At 41.4% G+C, this 22054-nt stretch overlaps 1 protein-coding gene across 10 annotated transcripts in view; it reads right to left on the bottom strand.

The window, feature by feature from the left end:
• Positions 1-2194: 2194 nt before the first annotated feature.
• Positions 2195-22054, bottom strand: part of STXBP5L (syntaxin binding protein 5L) — a 194597-nt gene continuing 174737 nt past the window's right edge. For 5 of the 10 annotated variants that reach the window (XM_009689641.2, XM_009689643.2, XM_068957942.1 and 2 more), the window contains 6 exons: positions 11901-12140; positions 10567-10927; positions 9423-9588; positions 6719-6830; positions 6111-6331; positions 2195-5054 (listed from right to left, as the gene is read on the bottom strand). In XM_009689641.2, coding sequence (XP_009687936.1) covers positions 5013-5054; positions 6111-6331; positions 6719-6830; positions 9423-9588; positions 10567-10927; positions 11901-12140 — 1142 coding nt within the window. In that variant the 3' untranslated portion in view covers positions 2195-5012. Of the gene's footprint in view, positions 5055-6110; positions 6332-6718; positions 6831-9422; positions 9589-10566; positions 10928-11900; positions 12141-16979; positions 17082-22054 lie in introns of all 10 variants that reach the window. The other 5 variants (XM_068957926.1, XM_009689639.2, XM_068957896.1 and 2 more) reach the window with 2 other exon arrangements.

Raw genomic sequence — 22054 nt, forward strand, 5'->3', positions numbered from 1 at the left:
CTTTATTTTCTTTCCTGTATATTTATTTAGTTATTTATTATTTTAATTTTTATTGGGGACTCAAAACAGCTTCAGTCAAAGGTGCCTTATTTTTCCCTTTATGATGTTGATTTAGGATACCCATGGAAAAAGGAAACGATTAGCACAGGCTTGTGTGGCTCACCCCAGATGTCGCCATTCTGAAATATAGGTGATGACTTGTTAACAAAACCCACGTATAACCTGTCCACGCTTCCTTGACACTGAATCTGAATTGGTTGCTATTTAAAAAAAGTACAATGTTTGATTTGTTGATTTACTCACAAAACAAAACACATGAATGAAAACATTCATTTACCTGACTATTGCTTATACACCTACATGAAGAGTTGACTACAAACGGCCACACGTAGTTCCTTAATGAGCGAGAGTGTGTACTTACTAAGCCCCTACCAAGGCAAAAAACATTCAGGACTGAAGTATACTGTGCTTGAGTTCACCATTAGGTTGTGGAAAATGACGGAGGAGCGCCAGGGTATTTAAGGGGAGCGTAATTAAATGCAATCTGGCTTTTTTGCCTCTGTTTGTTACAATACACACTCTTTATAAATGGAGAAGTCCTGAGGTTTATTACAGCTGTTATTTAAGCTGCAATATTTTTTCACTTCTTATATATTAAAAAATATTTTTGTACGTGTATTTTCATTCTATTATACATATTTGGGTGTGAGATGGCTTCTGTGAAAAAGCATATGTAAACTATTTCAGAGAATTTCTGTGTGATAACTTTATACAATAAGTGCAGTAAATAAATAGAATCTCTCTTAAATATTTATGTAAGAAGCTATATTCTGATAACGCAGAGAATGTCTAATTGATGGGGTGCAGTCTGCTCACTTCTATTCAAAATGTAAATAGTTGAATGGTAGGACTGAAAAAAAAATCATTTAAAGAATATGTGATTATACAAAAACAAACCTGATTGATTGATAGTCAGTATTTCCTTTAGCTTACCTTTTAATTCAAAATTTGAAGCTGAATTTAAAACTCTAGGAATGGAATGGAATTTTTTTTAAAAAAAACATAGCTTGTACTTCATTGAAGACTTGCTTACTGCCATGTAAAGAATCTAATTTAATATATACTCCTTCTATCTACAGCTCTCTGCATAAGGGTAAGTATCTCTGGGTTTGACCAGCGGTACATGTGTGCTCTTGCAAGTTCTATGTATTTGGTTTTCAGATGCGGTTGGGATAGAGAGCTCCTGTATACATTAATGGGAGCGAGAAAAGTATCCAAATGAACAAAAAAACATTTTAAATTTAAGAAGTATTTATAGCCAGTCTGGTCTCTGGTAACAGGATTCAGAAGTTTAAGGTTTTGCTTGAGCTGGTGCTGTCTTAGTGGAAAAGGTGAAAGCACATGATTCCAACATACACAGTGACAGCTAGTGTCCTTAATTTTCTTACAGCAAGTAAAGTCAGATGCTGTGTTTGTCACTCTGAATGAGGCATCTTTATTACTTTCATTAATAGTCTTTAATAGAGTTCAGGTCAGGCCTTTCAAAAATCCCACACTCCCCCTCATTTCACAAGAAAGCAACCAGGCAAGAGTTTTCTTCCCTCACTGAAGTTTTTAAGTGAAGGTTGTTTTTTTTTTTTTTTTTTTTTTCCTCACATACATGGTAAATCTTGATAGAAAGCATTTAACAGTGTGCACTAACAAACTTATACAACATGTACATTACATATATATATATATTTTTATATATAGAATGTTCTATATACAAACATATACAACTTTTCGGATCTCTACAGACTACAAGAAAATTGATAATTAGAGTCACAAGTGGTGAACTTAACAGAAATGGTAATTTGTAACTGTCTGGAAATATGTAAAATAGGTAAGGGTGGAAAGCAAGATACAGCTGTGACTTGATGAGGAGTACTAGAGAAAAGTTGCTTAAAAGAGTCTATTATTAAAAATTGCAAGTTAGAGGGATGCTAAATTCTCATTTTTCTGTTGCATAAAAATGCACATCAAAGTCTACTGGCAGGCTTTTTCCCTGTTGTTAAGCTAGAGACCGCTGCCAAAGCAAGTCAGACATGGTGTAAATGACTTATTGAAGATACTTTTCTCTCTGGGCATGCTGCTTAAAAGTTGCGCTTAGTTTTTTTTTTGTTTGTTTGTTTTGTTTTTGTTTTTGTTTTTTTTTGCATCTGACTCAAATGAGTGATTGCACTCTAGCTCCAGCCTGAAGACACTTCCACTGAGATCAAGGAAATGAAGACCTTTGCAATATTAGCAACATACACGAGGTACAACCTACTGAACATGTAACATAGAACTAGTAGCTACCTTGTCATTTAAGTGTACCAACTGTTGCCTTACCACGAGGTGCTAGCACTCACCTGGGCTGCTTTTCTAGAAGTTGACAGGTTACACTAATTTGGAAACTGGCTCTGTCATCATGGGTCTTCACGTTATACTTAAATTGGAAACAGCCTTTTCATCTGCACTATGCTAAGTGCAGAAGCAAGTATAGGGCTGGTTACGGCCCAAACTCAGGTGGAATGGCCTTGACTTGATTTCATTGAAGACTACTTAGCTTCTCTGTAGAAGCAGAGAACCTAGGAAGAATAAGGTCTATAAAGCTGGTTGGGGGGTTTGAAGGATCAGGTGCATGAAATGATCCCAGAGATCAGTGTTTTAAGAGTAGTGGCCAGAGTATAGGCAGAGTGAATGTACATTAACATAGAAAATAGAATTGCTATAATGTTCTCATTTGTCTGCCAGTCTAGATGCCTAGTTACAGTGATTCTTCATCATATGCAAGTGACCAGTTCTGTGATCAGGAAGGAGTTCCTCAACCTGGTTCATACTGGCATCAGAGTGGTGAGTTTGCAGTTTCCTGGAACACACAGACATCCTGTTCGGTCATGGGCAATTACAACTCCTTAATTCTGAGCAGAAACCCAGACTTAGGCATTGCTTAGACTTTGACCTTTTTCCCCACAAGTTTCTACTATCTTCGTTCTTTAGCTTCTACAATTATAGTGCAGTTTTTTGCATGACAAAGAGAGAAACTTGTCTTGTCACATTTCCAGTTGAGCTAGAGCTGTCAGAGCTGTAATTTTGATTTTGTCCTCAGAGAAATGTAAAAATCCTGTAAAGCCCAGAATTTCTGTTGTGCTACAACGTGAATTTAAAACGTAACATCTCAAATCTGTTCTGTCCCTCTAACTTGCACGGCTGGGCTGATGGTGAAGGCAGACCTCTGGAAGCTGCAGCGCTGTACAATTTCCTGGGCTCCATTTTATTAAAGGAAAATGAAAGGTGTGCGGAAGGCATCTTTTGAGAGCGAGCTCATCTGACACTAGCATGATGCAAATATCACTGAAGTTAAGATCTAGTTAGGAGTGGAGCTGTCTCTGTCTGCATCCAAGTGTCAGTCAAGACTCCTTGAAGGGACAGAGGCTGTTTCTCTTCTCAGAAAAATTTTTAATGCTGCTTTTCCTCACTCTCCTTTTCTAATTTGAACTTACGTCCAGGTACATGAAAACAGGCCTTGAGTGCCTTGTTTCGAAGCTAGTTGTGGAAAATTTTTCTAACTTCATGTTTGGCCTCTGTGAAAGTCAGGATCTTGTAGGCTCCTGTAACTGCAACATACTCATGTGGAATAGGAGTCTGTTCATGGTAATAGGTAGTAGGTGCTATTTACTGTTCTCTTCTGTATCTGCAAGTTGGTGAGTTTTCTGCAGAGTTCACTGTAGAAACCAAACAAGCCACTCTGAGGCAGAAGCAAATTACTTTTAGCAATGGGAGCAGAAAATCTAACTGCCACGCACCTGTGGTGTTATATACGTATGTGCCAATGCGATGCCATATGCTGACAGTTGTTTTTCACGCTCCTCCCCAGGCCCATCTTTTAGTCTTGTTGTTGTGATTTCTGGCCACCAGCTTTACGGGGGTTACACTGCAGTTTCCTTAGCGTAATTTCAACCTACTACTTAAGGAAAGTCCCTGTTCTGCAAGCTGCTGAGCAGCTATATTGAGCAGAAATCAACGGGACTCTCCACCTTGTAGCACTGTTTTCCACCTTTCCTTTGCTAAATTCAAAAGTGATTTCATAAGCTTGTCTTCTCTTCCTACTACTGAGAAATAAGGCAACCAAGTGATACAGAAACTACTAGGATGAAAAATGCCATAGCCCCCTTCAAGGACAACTGAGATGAATCTAGAGCACATTTTACAGATAAGGATGACATTTCATGTGCTCTGGCTTGCAAATAAACTGTCTACTCTCATGTTTAAATGACATTTCAGTTAGTGCCTGTCTTGCTACTTGAAAAAGCTGTAATTTTGGGCACAGGATTTTGAAGTTATTTATTTTTCTGCTAGGAATTAAACAGCACTGATTTCAAGCTAGGTTTTTCAAGGAAAATAAATAGCAGATAAGAATATGCAGCTCAACTCACTTTTCTGTTGAGAACAGTAGCAAACATGCTTGAAAGGTACTGTCTTTTTGTAATGTCATTTTAAAAATAAAGATTTTTGATGTTTAAGTAATTTTTTTGCTCAGACTAGAAATAAATCCTTTTTTTTTTCCCTTCGGTCACAACATGCTTTCTTTTTCTTTTTTTTAAGTTGTCAATTAGACATGCAAGTTTTATAAGTGCATTAACATTCTAGTTTGTACAGAATATTTTTAACCAGACACACTCCCCATTCAGTTCATACCTACAGCTTCTGAAAAACTACATGCCACAGTGCTCGTTGAGTTCCACTTGGGGAAAAAAATTGGCTGCTGCATAAGCTAAGTGTTGGAGTAGGACCCCCATGATTCTGGCTTTCATCTCGTGGTCTGTAAAATTTCTCCTTGGTGCCAACTGTGATGAATCCAACTGAGTAACAGGAAAACATCTTCTAGGAGAAAAATAGTTGTTTCTGGCCAGCGCCTGGTATATCTAGGAATGAATGTTGGTTCCCTGAACAGCATTCTTAGTAAAGCCACAAGTAGCTTCTCCAAAAGTCTAAAACTGGTACCATTTTTTGTCCTTGTATTTCAGCATCACCTACAGAAATGGGAAACAAATACAAAGAGGGATATAAAACAGTGCCCTGCATATGATAAAGCCGTTGATACAAGCCTACTACTCTAGTATCACAAATGACTTGGGTCAATTAACTGTCACAAAACTTGTAAGTTTAAAAAAGAAACATGAACACAATGCTTTACTGTATCACCAGGTCTTGATTCTGCTGAGAGACTTTTAATTTCATAGTTGTTATATTTCTACAAAAAAGACTTACCTGTTATTCCTGTTCCTTAAAAAGATTTTTTTCCTGCGGAATTTTAACTAATTCACCTCTGTACTTTTTGCAGATGAGTAGGAATCAGCAGAGACTTGCTTTTTACTCCTATGGAATAACCCTCCTATGGAGCATAGTAGATATGTCCTAAATATATAAACTTTTTCAGAGTTTCAGGGCAAGTTCCTATTGACAATTTTTGCTTCACACTTGCAACAGCCAACAAAAGGTGAAGGTCTTGTCCAGAGATGAGACACATGTTAAACTAGCTGTACAGATAGTTGAAAAACATGCATTATGGGAAGTAAGTATTATTTAACATCATTGTTTTATTTTCAAAGAAAATCGCTTTAGTTGGTTCCCAACCTTAGCACCAGGACATGGAAGAGCATTCTGTTGCCATCTGTAAACACAGACGCTGTCTGTGCTAGCCAGCCTGCGCTATAATAACTATACCACCGTGTTGTGCGTAGGTGTTTTATGCCCTACTGCAACAGATCTGCTGCAACAAGTGGCTTTAAAAAAAAAAAAAAAAGTCATGGTGAATTAGTGACAAAGGTTGAGAAGTGTCCCATTCTAAATTCAGAGGCTAATGGTGGATGCTCATTTAGGAAAACTTGAGAGGCAGGTGCGTGCCAAAGGTTTTTATGCTGAGCTTCCCATTGTGTGGGGCAGGAAGAATGTTGCATAAGCGAAAGCAAGCAGACGTAAAACAACATGACTGAGTCGGGTGGGGGGGGCCAGGGGGAGAACAGTGCTTGAATGTCTGAAGGTAAGCGTGTTCCTGGTTCTAGGGGATGTAGTGCCAGGGCCCCTACCTCATGTGCATGTTTGGAAAATGCCTCTGCGCTGGCCATCATGCTTGCAGTCCTTTCATCCAGTTCTCCCAGTTTCTGTCCTCTCTCATCAAGGGCAATGCGTGCACGAGTCAAGTCCCCAATAACTCCTCCTGCAGCTCCTCTCACACCTTCGATCCCCCCTGATCCAGGGATGTGCTGGGCAAGACTGCGAGAGGCTTTTCCAGCCGTGGCCTCACCAACTGCAAAGTTGAAACAAAGAGAAGGGAATGAGCCGTCTGCCCTGGCTCTGTCAGTGCGTCTCTCCCTTGAGCTCCAGTGTTGCAGCAGAGATGCTGTTTGATGTGCGGATAGCACAGGTGGAGCACTTGGCTCTCCAGCAAGGGAAGACACTAGGTGCCTTGGCACTTGCACAGCAATAGGGCAGTCATGGGCCCCTACTCAGCTGCTCTGAGTCTGCTGAGGAGAAGGACTCACAGATGAGGCAACTAAGGACCCTCCCCTTTCTTCATGCTGTCAGCTTTATTTTTTTCATCAGTGATTGATAGAAAGCTTGTGTACCTCTCCAGTCCTAGGTGAGAAGGGCAGGGGAATCACATGTTAATTGCTGCAAAAGAAGAAGCACTTACAAAGCTCCTCTCTGTCAAAAGCTTGTCCACTTCCTCCAAAAAGTCCTTTGAGAAAGCCTCTGTTTTGGGCTTCTGGTGTTTCCACAGGAGTAAACAAATCCCCAAGCATGTCCTAGCAGAGTCAGATACAAGTCCATGTAGGGGAAAAAACCAACAACAACAAAAAAAGTGAGGTGAAAGTTGTTATAGGGGGTTGTCTTCATTTGGATTAGATGAAAGAACTACATACATTGGATCTAGTCCACTAGTTATGTCTGTTGCATGAAGAGCAGTATCAAGCATGAAACATTTGTGAATTGGGGGGGGGGGGGCGAGAGCGGCTAACCAGAGTCATGTATGCTTTCACAGGAACTCACTTTGTCACTGCCTCGTCTCATGTTTGTTAATACAGAGAAAACATTTTATAAGCAATACACAGAGCGAAATGTCAGTAATTGATACGATCACATTTTGCTTAGGAACAGCAGAGGCAACACTGTAATTGAATAAACAATTTGTTGTGAAGTATGTGTTTTGCTGTAGTGATTATCCAGGCAAGCAGGGCATTTACTCTCCTTTCTCTTTGTAGTGTACGTGAGTTCAGTGCTTGCTAACCATTCATTGTGGAGTTGTTTGGTTTTTTTTGTTTTTTTTTTCCTGTTTTCTATTTTTAATAAACCTAAAACCTCTATCCCCCTGCGCTGCTACTGTGCATTTTGGCAATGCCATCAGTAATGCTAAATAAGCCTGTCTGAAGGCACTGTCATGGCGCCACAGGTTTTGGAGCAGTCAAACCACGTTAGAGCCAATCTCAGGCTCAGATTTATTTATTTGCAAGAGTATTAGGAAAGTGAGCGCTGCAGAATAAAACTGATGGATTGAAAAAGCATGGAGCCCCGTTAGTGTTTGAACCCAATGAGGCTGTGCTACAAGGCCAGTTGCTGCCCTGGTGCTCAGCTCTGTGTTTGCACAGCCAAGCCTCGCTAGGCAGAGGCAGCTGTTGTGCTGCACAGAGCACGAGGCTCCTGGGAAGCCAAGTGCCTCGGACAGAGCCGTGACTCACACGTACTGCTCCTTTGCACAGTCACCTGCTATAGGGAGAAGAATTAGTGTAGTGCTTTGAGCCCAAGTAAGTGGAATCGCTCACGCAGCTTGGCTTATTTTGCTAGATAGTAGGTGGTGTTGGAGCATCTGCTTTTTTGAACAGGGATAGTGACTGTGCAAGCCTTTAACTAGCCTCTCTGCATGAAAGCCAAGCTGTGAGCAGCCACAGTATGGCAGTACAGAAAAGCCAGGGCTGCAGTTCCCTTCTGTTGTTGTATGGCCCTATTAAGGTTAATAAAATATGTGGCTTATAACAGCCTCTAGCTATAGGCCCATTATCCAAGACACACTGATCAACCCTTTCGATAATTTCACAATTGGTTCCCTGCAAAATAATCTCTTTTCCAACGAACATAAGCTTGCATGTAATGCTCAGTCCTCACAGTGATTCTTCAGTCTCGAGATAGATGATGCTGTGATGTGATCTGAGCAGCTCAGCACATGCTATTCCCTAGGGCAGAGTGAGTGCTGGCAGGACCATTGCTTTTATTTTTCTATCCTCGGTCACTGCTAATTACATCGCCTAAACTTATTCTTTTTTTTTCCTTTTGTTATGGATGTGTCTCCCTCTAACCTCTTACAAAGCCTGCTTTTCTGTAAATGACATTTTAATTTGCATTTTCATTTTATATATATATATATATAAATAAAAATAATGTAAAGCCCTTTTGCTCAAATTAAATGATTTTAATTAGACTATCTCCATAGCTACTGTATTTTAATGTACAACCAGAGATGCTTTGCTTATGTGGCCAAAAGAAAAGGGGGGGAGGGGCTGTACCAATTACTGGAGTGAAAACAACAGTAAATAATTAAAAATATATTTAAATAAAGCTTATTTTTGATAGTAAATATATTGGCTTCTCCTGTGCTCCACCTGTCTACTGAATGCTGCAGGTATGAAGATATTTTTAGAGTAAAATAAGAAATGATAAAACATGCAAAATACTATCTTCACTAAGGCAGTTTCTGTGCAGTTGGATACATGCTGATACCAATTGCTGTAGCCACTATAAATTTGTAACTTCCCCTTCAGTCATTTTTAAACTGTTGGTCTTTGATATAGTGGGACTCTTGAGAGAAGCAGGCTGTGGTGAGTCCCATTTGGGTTCAAATGTGGCCATGCAGAGAGCCAGCAGAAATTGCAATTACGTGAGGGCAGGCTGTGGACTCAGGCCAGCCCCTAGGGCACAGAAGCCAGGGCAAGGTGACAGTATCATGACAAAGTCCCAATAGCAGCTGAGCTGCTCACCCCAACTCTGCCTCTGTAGTGTGATTCACACGAGGCAAGCAGAAAGGCATCTATCTGTCTGTCCTGTTCCTGCAGCACAGACCTCACTTAAAAATACTAGAAGAAAAGTCTTTTTCACCAACATGTCTGCTTGCTATTAGACACCAGGTTATCATCTCTGGTAATGCTAATTTTTTTAAACCATTTCATAATTTCTCTTCTGAGTACAAATCATAGACTGGTATGAAATGTTGCTTTGAGAACTTCACCAGTACACATGTGCCACTCCAGATAACCTGATAATTCGCACATGCTGAGATCACTGGGCAGGCTGCTGGCCCTCCCACACAAACACAAAGGCAAGCAAACATGTAAGGGTTGAAACCCTACCTGTAGGTTGTCACACATCTCCTGGCTGTATGTCAGGCGCTGGATCTCTGTGGGAGAGCTGAGGTACAAAGCTTGCCCTTCATTCGTGAAACAAAAGGTCCGCGCTATCCTCATATCTGTTACAGGCAAATAGTTGATGTCCAGCAGTGGGCGAAGGCTGGGCAAGCTGAAGGGAAGCAGATACCTGCGTTAGTCACCAATTGTCACGCGTGGTCCAGCTGCTCTATGGCTGCATTTCAAACACACACATCAGTTTATGGTTTTTCTTAAATGGAATGGGGGGGAAAAAACTCTGCCATAAACACAGCACCTTTCGTTCATACTTTGTTTTCCTGCGTGGAGAGGTTTCAGTGATCCTGAGGCTTCTACTGCTTTATGGATTTGGGACAGGCCTGAAACACAGCGTGGCTTGTGCCACACATCTGGGGCGGGGGCTCTGCAGGCTGCAGCACTGGGGTAAGGTCTGTCTACCCCAGCTACCACAGGGGATGGCGCTGCTCACGCCTGGGTGCAAAAGTTCCTGCTTCCTGTTTGCTGTCCTCCAGCTTCTCCTGTTTCACCTTTGTTAGCTGTAGAAGAGGACAGCTGTTTCCAAAATTTATCTGACCTGGCAAGAGGAGAGTGGGAGTGGTGAGGCGCTACAAGGATACTGCGCAGTCAGCTCAACGGTGGCAACTGTGAGGAAGTGAAACAAGGTGTCCTGACTAGCAGTTACGCTGAATTGCTAAGGTGAGGGGTGGTGGTGGTGGTGGGGGGGGGGGTTGCTACTTCCCACTGGATAAACAGTACCATCTCTATACCTGAGCTTTCTTTACTGCTCTATCCCTGAGGTACTGTAATTGAGCAACATTATCACAGTTTTCTTTTAGGATAGTTGAAAATCATCAGCCATTACTTTTCAATGTGAGAAAGTTCCTAAGAACTGCCCAGGTAGAGGCTGACCGTGGAAAAGGGGGGCAATGGGCAAGGCAGCTCCCAGTGGAGTACTTAACTGTGTATTAGATGTGCACTAAATGCAGCCTCAAGGGAGTTAATACAGAGCATCAACCATTGTAAGCACATGTCGGAGCAAGTGCAAGTGGGAAGTGACAGCACTGTGCCACTTCTTCATTTAGTTTTGCCATAAGATAAGTTAGATAAATACCTCAATGTCATGATGTGCCCGTTGGCACAAAAGCAAGCCAGACAGACGCTGTTACAGAGGGTGACCACATCTGCTCTCAATAAAAAGGATGTTTCAGTGATGTTGTGGACATAAAGACATGTTTGGGAGGGCATTGAGAAGACTTTGGCTTGTTTTTCTGAACAAATGACTGCAAACTGATGATCACCCATGTCCTGGGAAGAGGAAGGGGAATGCATGACAAGTCTCCTTTTTCTTGTTTTTTCCCCATCATCAGCACTGTTTGGGTCCCGCCACACTTCATACGGTGGATGTGTCAGGGTCCCCATGCAGTCCAAGCACGCGAAGGTCAGCACTGCTCCTTTCAGTGTCAGGACTGTGCCTGCAAAATATAATTTCTTCTCACTGGCACTGGCACTAAAATAAAACGGGTTGTCAGTACTGTGAACACATGAGGCATAGCTGACGTTCAGGTTTGTCTTTTGTAAACACAGCAGACGGTAATCTAGCTAAAAGTTAACAGGTCTTTCTAGCTCAGTTCTTCCTGACCACATAGGGAGGTGAACAAATACGCTGTGGTAACTGAAAAAATCTCAGGCAGCCTGTATCAAACACTGTCTATAATACGTGCTGTTGAATACGATAAAGATAGGCTGTTTTTATCTACATTATGCTAGCAGGACATTGATTCCCTCTTTCAAGTAAAATCGCTCTCATTAGTTGTGTGACCTTCCAGTGTTGTTTTTTTCTAATAAACTCAGGGGCACTCCTATAGTTTCCCTGAAGAGATGCACTCCTATGTATCCTCTGGTCTTTGTCATTATTTTCCTTCAACCATGCTAAACACATACTGCCTCTCCTCAGACCTGCCCTCTCTTTGCCCTCTGTTCTTTCTACTCTACCATCTGTCACTCACTCAGCCAAGAATCGCTCCTGGTAAATCAACCTGCCAACGTTTTTGTTTCCTTTTCTGAGGTCCCTTCTGTTTCTCTGTAGCTTCCCGATAGTAAGAGAGCCAAACTGTTCACAGCATTGCAGGCAGGATCGCGTCAGAGCTGTGCACAGAACTCTAATTGCCGAGTCTGACGAAGCTCTGCTAATTTCCATATCCTTGCAAGAAACATAGGTAACTTTGCCCAAGGTCTACGGTAATCTTCAAGACGAACACAACCAAAGTGTCTTCATTCTTGAAGTTACAGGTCTCTCATGAGCATCAATTTGTACCTTGGTGCCCTCAAGGTAGTGAGTTACCATTGTTTGATAAATTTATTGAGAAATTTTTGTCAGAAAGGCCGTACAAAATCATACAGTTATTCCTTCTGTTGTACCAAGACAATAAATAGATGAACTCTTACCACTTGGTGAGACCATGACTGGCTCTGTCTGCCGTAATTCATCACTAGCAGGCAGATTAAGAGAGAGGATTAAGACCATACCAAGGCCTGTTCCAACCCAGAGACAGGGGGAGACAGCAGAGTCATTCTTCCGGGCAAAGGACTCCATGAAGTACAAAGCTGTAATTGCTTCCTTGGAGTCCCTGTCAATACTGGACACACTGGAGCTTCGGGAACGGCTGAAGGAGTTTTCTCGGTTCTCTGCATAAATAAATACAATCAAACAGGCATAAGCTGGCAATCTTAGAACAGACACAAGCCTTCAGCACATATGGTAGAATACAGGAAATACTGAGTTTTATAACCTGGGCAAACATGCTGATACTAGCACGATACCACCTTCCTGCCAGCATATAAATAAGGGTGGAAGATACTGGCAGACCTCATCAGATAGCTCTGCATTAGAAATAGCTGCTTATTATGGAGATTAGCATAGCCTAATTAGAATTTACAACAGCCTCAGCTCAAAGGACTTGTTCTAAATAGCATGAAATAATTTTAGACCCATATGTTACCGATACATTTAAAATTAATCCACGTATCTCATCGCTGCAGGACATGAAGGGAGGAGCCTTTACCCACTTCAGAATATGTCCCTTGCCCTGCTGCTGTCTTCATCCCTAGGGATGAGTAGCACTGTTTTCACAACCATCATTTATTGTCAGCCTATTAATAACTGCTCTGTGGGGAAAGGACGCCCATTGCTAAAGCAGATCCCAGCCTCAGAAACGTCGCAGGGTGCAAACCAATTCTGGCTTCCCAGGCACTGAAATGAAAAGCCTGCTCTGCCTCTTTGGCAACAACTGCACAGTGAGCCTGCTCCGACAGGTTCATCTTTTGCCCTATGCTTTAGCAGGCGACATCGAGTGTCAGCTGAGGATAGTGCCATATTGTCCTCACTGCGAATACGCGTGTATGGAGAAATGACAACGAGCATGGCCTGACTCCTGCAGGGTTCAAGTTTCTCCTCACTCAGCCTTGCTTTGCATCGAGGAAAACAAAAGCTGTGCAAGGGAGCTCCTGCCATTGCCAGGAAGTGTAAGTGGCAGCACACAGGAAGCTAAAAAGCACATTGAGGTGAAAAAGTTACTGAATACTCAAGGAGCCAGAGGGAAGACAAAAGCAGGGATGGCTGTTAGCACAGTCTTTGCAAAACAGTTTGTGCTAGTGCTAATGCCTAACAACCTGGAGTCATAAGCTGGTCTAGACCGTTGGAAAGCTCCCATGTTCTTCTGCAACATAAGCAATGAGAGGGCGAGCAGGCCCTGCAGATGGAGGAATATTTGGAGCTATTGCACCTGGGATAAGAAGCTTGTTTCTGAGCCTATCACTACTCACTAGATCTGTGTTTGAAACTGAAATTATCCTTCTTATACCTCAGAAGAAAGAGCTGTCTTTTCAGAGCCAGTAGAAATGACTAAGAGGAACGCTTCCTGTCATGGCAGAGGAATAAAATTAGAAAAGGACTCGCTGTAATATTCAAACTTAAATCTGGACTAAACTATTGTATTGCATTGCTGTCCTGCTCTCCACCAGAAACGGCAGAGTTTGGCTGGTGAATCTCTTCCTCGGACAATATGCTCCAGCAGTACGTTCCCTTACCAAGATTACTCCATGTTAGCTGCTAGAATTATCCTCTTCCCAGAAACTACCTGGGAATGACTGGAGAAAACCAAGGCAAAGCATTACTACAACCACAACAGATGTTACTATATATGCCACCTTACAAGCTGGCACACAGTGCTGGGGGCTCATTTTCATTCTGCTCATTCGCACTTGGTAACAGCTTCTCCTTCAAGTGCATCCACAACTTGTCAGACTGGAGCTTCACAGGGCAGCGTTCCCTGGCACTTGAGCCTCACTCTGATGGAGGAGAAACTTATGCCTACTCGCATTTCCAAGCATCAGCTTCTCCTCAGCCTGTATCGCCTTTGCGTGGCATTCTTGCTGCTGTCCAGTTCTGGCTTGATACTGCTAAATGTGTCTGCATAAAACTGGGATTGTTTATTCCTGTGCAAACACACCTTCTAATACCTTGTGAATTAGTGTCTCCTATAACCTCAAGCACTTTGCACTTCTCCTGCTGTGGAGTGGTCGGCCCAGCTCCTTCCTGAGCACTGTGACAAGTGCTGGACAAAGGAGGGGTGGGCAGCAATTTCACGGCAGAGATTTTCAGGGCCTCACTTTTTTTTTTTTTTTTTTCCTCCCCCCCAAAGGATACTTAATTTTAAAAATATATTATTATATATTTCATTTTCTCTTTAAGAAGTGTATTACTATCACAGTGACATTACATTCAAATATACTGGTGCTAAAACTGAGAACAATGTTGAAAGGACAAATGCATCTGCTCAGTTAGTGTAGGCGACGTATAAGGAACTTAAAATACATGATGTGCCATTTGTGTGTGTCATCAAGTTTTTTCCTTCCCTTAAATAACAAGAAGTGTTCCTTGCTCCTGTGCAGTACAGTTAACTAATACCTCTTAGCAGAACTGACATTAACAGCTATAATCTTCGGGACACTTTTGGGAACATACTGTGCCATTTTCTATTACATACCCTACTCAAAGTGAAATTCCAACATGACACATCTCTCAAACTCTGATATCATTAAACATATCTGAATAGAAAAGCAAAACTTAAGAAAGGTCGCAATCACTATGTGAGTTTATTGGCTAGCTCTAAAAAAAAGTAGAAATCTCTCCTGTTCCTAGATTTTTGGGTTAAAATTTAATTTAGGCCTATTCCCTGGGACTTCTTTCTCAGAAAGACTACACCCCAAATTCTCTATTTAGGAACCACTCCATTATATTTGAGAGAAACACAAAAATACTTTCTTTGGGAAACTGTAAAAACTTGCCACAGTCTTTTCTAGCAGGATTTATATTTTCTAAAAGGATGTTCCCATCTGCTAAAAGCTGTCCTGTACAAACACTGCCAATCTGTAGTAATCCTTAAGGCTACTGCCAAATCCTGAGTTTTCTCTCATGTTTTCCTTCTGTTGCACAAGGGTGACTAGCAAGACCATCAGCTAAAACACATCTCTTTGCATGATTCTGAACCAGCACCATGATCACTTGCAAGAGCTTTCTGTAACCCAAGGCCAAACAAAGTTTATGCGGTTTCCCTGCTTCAGTAAGGAGCCAGGCTGCTGCTGCTCCTAGAATCTGGAGTCCCTGCAGATACAGGCCTTTATCCCTTGGAAGCCCCCGGGAACATTCATCTTGTCCATAGAAGCCCTCTCGCACAAGGCTCTCTGGTCCCCAAGTTGGCTGGGCAGGTTACCTTTATGCCTTCTACTTCTATGGGCACATCCTCTTCTAGGAGGTCAGATTGCCAAACCTCTGTAAGACTCTCTCTCTTGGCCACTTTCCCACAGAAGGGACAACCTTTACCTTGGCAGCATTCCTTTTCATCTGTGGGGTTTAATGATTCTAGATTTCCCCCTAAATTTACATTGCATCATAAAAAAGGTTTTTTTTTTTTTTTTACATTGAATTTTTCCTTACAAACCTTTATTTTAGCTCCTACATCCTAAGTTCCTAAGTTAGAGAAATCCCCAAGACTGACTACATGGAATTATTTTACAAACCTGGGCAGACACCATGGTTTCTGTGGATTTGGCTGTCTCAACAACCCCCGTCTCATTTCTGCCTACACCTTTCCTCTAGAGGTCAGCAGTCCTACCTCACAGGGATGGGCTAGTTAAAAAACCGACTGTGACACTGTTTCCAAAGTTGATACTTTAAGTTTCGCAAGGGTGTCTGTGTCAACTAACTTGCTGAGGCTATCAAGATAATGGATCAGCTTATTGTGTAATTTCTCACATTCAACATTACATTATACTTCTAGGTGACCCTGCTTGAGCAGGGAGGTTGGACTAGACGATCTCCAGAGGTCCCTTCCAACCTAAACAATTCTGTGATACCTTTCAAGACTTTTTTCCTACTGCTACAATTTGTTAATGCAAAGAACGTCTCAGTTATACAGAATACAGTCTATGCTATATTGGATCAGGCTAAAGGTTTTCTCAGGCGTCTTCATATTGTCGACTGCTTTTCAATAAAATGAATGCCTCATGGGGTCCACCTCTCCTTTTCCTGACATGTGGGAAGTCACCTCTCTCACCTGGGAACACCTAACAGCTTTTTGTGGCAGCTTAGCAGTTGATTATATTGTAAAGTAACGTCAGGAAACTGAAGTATAACTCCTTTTAATGAGTTAAACCTTGCCCTTTTCATTTCTGTTTTTACCTTCATTTTATTTCTCCTATCTCTTCTTCTTTGTCAAAGGCAAATACCTTTCCGCTCCTCAGTGCCCTTTCCCTCTTCTCCTCCTCTAGAGGATACCCTGCAGCATGACGCTTTCTCAAATGCTCTTGCTCCTAAATTGCCTCTGGCTTTGAGGGGGTCCAGTTTTCCCTTTTTTCTGAGGCTTATATCCAACTGTTGCAATCCCTCTCTTCCTACCCAGTTGTCTCTTTCTCAGTCTAGCATGTCCTTTTTCCTCCTCATCCCCTTGTAGCTGTGCATTTTTACTGCTCTTCTTCTTTTTTTCTAAATAGGTCTCCAGGCTGTTCCTGCACCTGGGAGCACAGGAGCTGACAGCACCATCAAAGGGGTCCAGTGTCCACTGACAGCTAGTAAGCGAATAGGATTTGGGAGATGCTGCTGTCCAGGCTATTAGGCTACAGCTCTGAGAACAAGCATTACTATTTGCAGCTACATACCAGGGGTTAAAACCACACTCTATAAATACCACTACTCCAAAACGTAGTTGTGCTTTCTTCAGAATGTTTGAACTCATTGTGTGGGTTAGTAAGATGCAGACGGACACTCAAGAATCACAACACTAGCTTGACTGTTAAATCCCAGTTATAAGCAACAGCGTGCAAGTCGAATGCGTCCAATCCAAAAAAAAAAAAAAAAAAAAAAGAAGCAAAACCTCTAACTTGCTACCCACCTCACTGACAGAAACAGACAGGACACTTCCACTTACATGCTAGGATAAAAACGAAGCCAGTGTTTTTCAGTCTTACCTTTGTTCATCCTTATGTGAGCAGTGTAGTGACGCTCGTCGTGTGAGAATGTACTGATTCCATGTAATTGCTGAAGCATTGCCCGTCTGGAAATGTAACCTACTGCCACAAAACCGCATGCATTGCAAAAGGACAAGAACAATTGAGCCAACCGTCATTGTGACATTTATGTGAAAGCAGCCCCGAGCAGCTACTGGTCTAGCTGGTTCCTTGTCTGACAGGGCAGGCCCACTGCATGGCTATCGAGGAGAAGATCTAATTCTGAGTTCTGGGGTTTTCTGAGAATTTAAAAGACAGTTCAAGCAAACAATTCCCTATGTTTCAGCTGCTGCCTTTACAGAACACCGGTGGAGAATATTATGGCTTTTATTTACTATTTTATTTATTAGCTCCCTTTTCTTTAGAGGAAATGACACTGGAGTTTCCTTACCTCCCCATGCAATTCCAACAAAGAGAGAGAAAATACTAATGACAATATTTAGGCCACTGGCTTGTGTATCTTTGGGGAATATTCAGATTTCTCTACCCTCAGCTTCGGCAAAAGCTTTGCAAGGGGAACATATCCTCACATACCATCTTTTCCAAGAGATCGTCATTGTGATCACGCTAAAATAACACAATAAAGACTAACACAGAAACGTAAAGTCATTCTCTTTTGGAAGTTAGGAATCGTGAAAGCAAAAGTATCACTTGGTATGAAGAATGAAAGAGAACTACGAGTGATGAAAATGAACATTTTCACTCTGATGTTTACATTCATTCCTGCAGAGTTTTGCAATCAACTGATAGCCTCCTGGATTCTCTTTGCAGGTTTTCTCCTAGTTTTAAAAGCACAGAATAACTGACCTGCTTATAAAACCTATATGAAAATTCACCTTTTTTGAAATGAAAATCAGTATATTCTGGAAACAAAGCTAAACGGTTTATGTTCTCCTTATTTGGAGATTTCTGAAAGTTTCATTCCCAAATAGCTGATGTAACAGAAGCTAATAAAAACATTAAAACATTTGCCAGTCTAAGTATCACCACCTTCAAATTTTGAGATAAATCTGTCACTTTTAAAATATGCAAGTTGTTATTGATTCAGGAAATCACGCAAAGCTCTGAATGCCAACGTAAACATACAGTAAAGGAGTTATACTGCAAACATGAATTTGCACACAGTAACGTCATACAGACATAAACAGAGACTGAACTGTATTAGTGATGGCAATGCTTCAGCAACACAGAGGAGAAAGGGGCAGGGTTTTCACACATTTAAGAACACTGCACAGTTATTTGGCTAAAAACACCTTCAAACACACTTTAATAGCACCACTCTAAAGCTGCACCGCACATGAAAGCAATTCACTAGGAAGCAGCAGAAGTTGTTTTAAGCACAAGCACTGCACTAATAATTTGGAATTTTACTGTGAATTATTTCCTACTGGATCAAATCAAATTGATTTCCCTAAAAATGAAAAGAATGTGAATGTATTGCTTGCAGAGCATTCAAATCAGGATGGCTATGTTGGCTTCCACAGACTTCACACCTGTGGGACGCTTGGCCCTCCCCGAAAACAACTCTGGAACGGATTATCCTGATGTTGCTATAGTTATAGCAGCGTAACTCTAATGGCTTCAAAGAATTATACTGACAGAAGACAGATGTGAATGATTGCAAATAAAGCCCTGAAAGAGAAAACAGATTCAAGTCACTGGACTTGGATCTTTATTTTGATATTTCCAGAATATGGAAAAGTTCAGGCTTAGGTTTTGCTTCAGCATGTTTTAAAAATAGAAAGGAACTGTTACAGCCAGACTAGTTGTTTGTATCAAGAATAAGGTAGAAATAAGCATTCTTATAGCAAGATAAAAATGTTAGAGATCTTTACAGTATGTAATCTGTAGCAAATTTCCATATTCAATTGTATGAGCCACTTCCCTGTACTTTCACAAGCAAAGTATCTTCACATTCAGATCACTAAGATCTCAATTTGAATGCAGGTTATAAATTTGGATCGATATTTTTAGTCAACGATATCAGAAATCTCTAGAATTTAAATCCAAATCCAGAACACCCATTCTGGCTGAAGCATCTTCATAACATTCAAGGTTTGGAAAAGAATAATTTGTGTAACTTTCAAATGTGGAAGGGCTCAAGGGAGACAAAGGGCATAACAGAAAAAAAAGCCTTGCGTTCATTCAATAGAGGAGTCACAATAGCTACTGTTATAATGAAGCAAGTGAAAGCATTTTAAAGGAATTTTTAAATTTTCTGCTTGCTTATATGAGTACAGTGTAACTCTAGTGTTATTATGAAGTGTTTTGTTTTAAAGTAAATGTCTGGAATGGCTATTATCATGTAACTTTTGAACCATCTAAAAATATTCATATGTTCTTCCCTAGCTCTGCATACACAACAGCCCAGCACCTGTTCCATTCTGCCATAGAAGTATCAGTAACCACCTAATGGTGTGCTCCACTTCAAACAAAAAAAAAAATTATTTCAGGTATAGAAAAATAATTTATGTTGGTCAGAAGTGATTGCTAGCAGGCACAAAAACCCAGCATGCAGTGCAAAACCCACCTTCCAAATTCAACACATCTAGAACTCAGTGTGAAATCAGTTTAACTTGGAATCAAATCACCATTTAAATTAAAACTGAGTAGACGTTCAGTGACTGTAAGAAGAGTAAAGTTTTTGTTCAGTTGGTTGTTTTAAAAAATAAGGACATTTTGCAGCTTCCTATAAGAAAAAAAAGTGAACCCTAACATCCAACAAGAACCTCACAGAAAAACCTACATGCCTCCAAACAAGGCTCTTGTCCCTTTCTTCACAAGACTTTCCTAGCTACTAGATGCCCTCATTCCTCAGCACCCCAGCCTCTAGATGACCACCTCCCCACGCTGCTTCTTCCATGGACGTGAACATCTAAAGTTCTCCTGTGACCAGGTTTAAGCATATACTTAAACTCTACTTAAACCTCTGAAGGAAGGCAGTGGTTAGATCTGATGAAGACTGTGACTCAGCCCAGGCAATGACAGCTCCAGTGACTTTTTGCAAACAGTCAAGTGATTGTAGCACTCAGCAGAAAGCTGGAGACCCTCAGCTCTAGACCTAAATCAGCCTGAGAAAACTGGATCCGTGCCTTCTGCAGCTAAGGCCACTAGGTATTCAGACTAACAGGTATTGGGAGTAACTTCATGTCTCCCCTTGAAGCTGAGCCACTGTGTAGCCAGGCAGAGTAGAGGGAGCTTTACTTCAGCCTCCTGGTTATGATGCTCAGCTGAGAGGGCAAGCCTAAGGCTTCTGACCCTTCCGGTCCCATTTTTTATTTGTTGAGGGCCTCATATAAAATGTGAACATGTGGGAAGCTACACTTGAACACCATCCCTAGGGTCGAGAAACTGGTCTCCCCTTTGCCATAACAACCTAGTTATTATGCAGGTCCTCTAACCACCAGACTTCTTGGGCAAGTGATATGCCCCATCCATTTGGTTAGGACATCCATTACATTAAGCATCCTACCTAGCCTGCATCCTAAAGCAATGGACTGGGGTAGGTGGGCTGGATTGTGGCCTTACTCCCAGAACCAGCTGCCATTGGTTTTGATGTGGCTGCCCCCCAGGCAGACTGGGTTTTGTCCCTTGTTCACTTGTAAAATCTCTCTACACCTATTTTCTGAGAGGAAGCAGGAAGAGTCTTCTAAAATATTTTTTGCCTACATTAGAAAACAAGCAGATACACTCTTGTCTCCACCATAACTAGAAAGGGACGTACCATTACAGACAAGTCATTCCCAGAAAGAACTATATTCTCTCTTGAATAATTTGCGGACCTTATAGTTTAGTGCTCAAATGGAATACTTTGAAATGGATAAGAAAATCTTACAGAAGACGCTAGAATATCCTTCCCTGGAACACTTGCTCATTTGATGCCACATTTTTATTCCAGCTATGCAGAATTTGCTCATAAGAAATCTTTGAGTTTGCAGTACTCAGGCAGCCAGAAGTGGTGTAGTTCTGCTAAGCACTGGAAAAAAATCATCTCAGCTTTCTTAATAATTTCTTTTTTTATTTCAGTAAAGCTTTCTGCAGTGAGAAACAGACTTTCCAGATATCTAACAGGTGCTTTGCACAACCTTTTTGCCTGCCTCTCTTCACAGACAAGAAATATGGTAGTGAGAAGCTGAGCAACTAGTGGAGACTGCAGCTTACCACAGTGTCTATAAGCCATCTCCTACTATAGTATTCCTATTGTTACTTGTTATAACGATGTAAAGTAAATTCAAATGCAACTAAAAGTGAAATGATTTACAAGTAGAACCAACACCCTAATAAACCACTCATTGAGAAATAAAGAAAGAAATCTCAAGTCAAGATGGGCTTTTCCATCTGCTGTGAAAACCAGCTTAGTGAAAACTACTGCCTACTGACGGGTGGTCCCTGAGTTGTGTAACATTCTTGGGGGATCAGGCAAGCACCTGACTGACTGACTGGTTGGGAAAGAAAGTTTACCAGAAATTATGCACTTCTTTTGGAATAACAAGAGGTACGACGTAGGGAATGCGGTGGAGAATAGAAGCTGTTGTGAAAACTTGCCAGAGATGCAGTAACTTCCTCAGAGAATGCTTTTACACAGGTAACTCTCCCTGTGATTAGAGCGGTTCCCCCACTGTCTCCCTTAAGCTGTCCCTGTGCTGTAGCAACCTATGTCCGTTACTTTCCAGCGTTCTCTCAGCAGATATGGACAGTGCCTTATTCCCTTCCTCTCTGCAGTACCCTGCCGTGTATTTGAAGCATATTGTGATTCCTCTTCAACACTTCTCTAGATCAAGCAATCAGGTTGCTTCTATCTTTCCTTAGAGGCCCAGGAACCATGGTCTTCGAAGACTTCAGTTTCTATCTTCTAGACTACCATTAGTTGGTTCACATCCATGTGTGAGCTTCAGACCCAACAGACCCAAGAAAAAGGGATACAGTGATAAAAATGGAGAAATTCCCCTCTTCTTGCCCCCTCCCAAAAGGAGAACTAATGACCACATTCACTCATCCAGGCCACAAAATTCCAATATAATGTGCATACAACACTA

Source organism: Struthio camelus, chromosome 1 (assembly GCF_040807025.1).
Source record: "Struthio camelus isolate bStrCam1 chromosome 1, bStrCam1.hap1, whole genome shotgun sequence".
Classification (NCBI taxonomy): domain Eukaryota; kingdom Metazoa; phylum Chordata; class Aves; order Struthioniformes; family Struthionidae; genus Struthio; species Struthio camelus.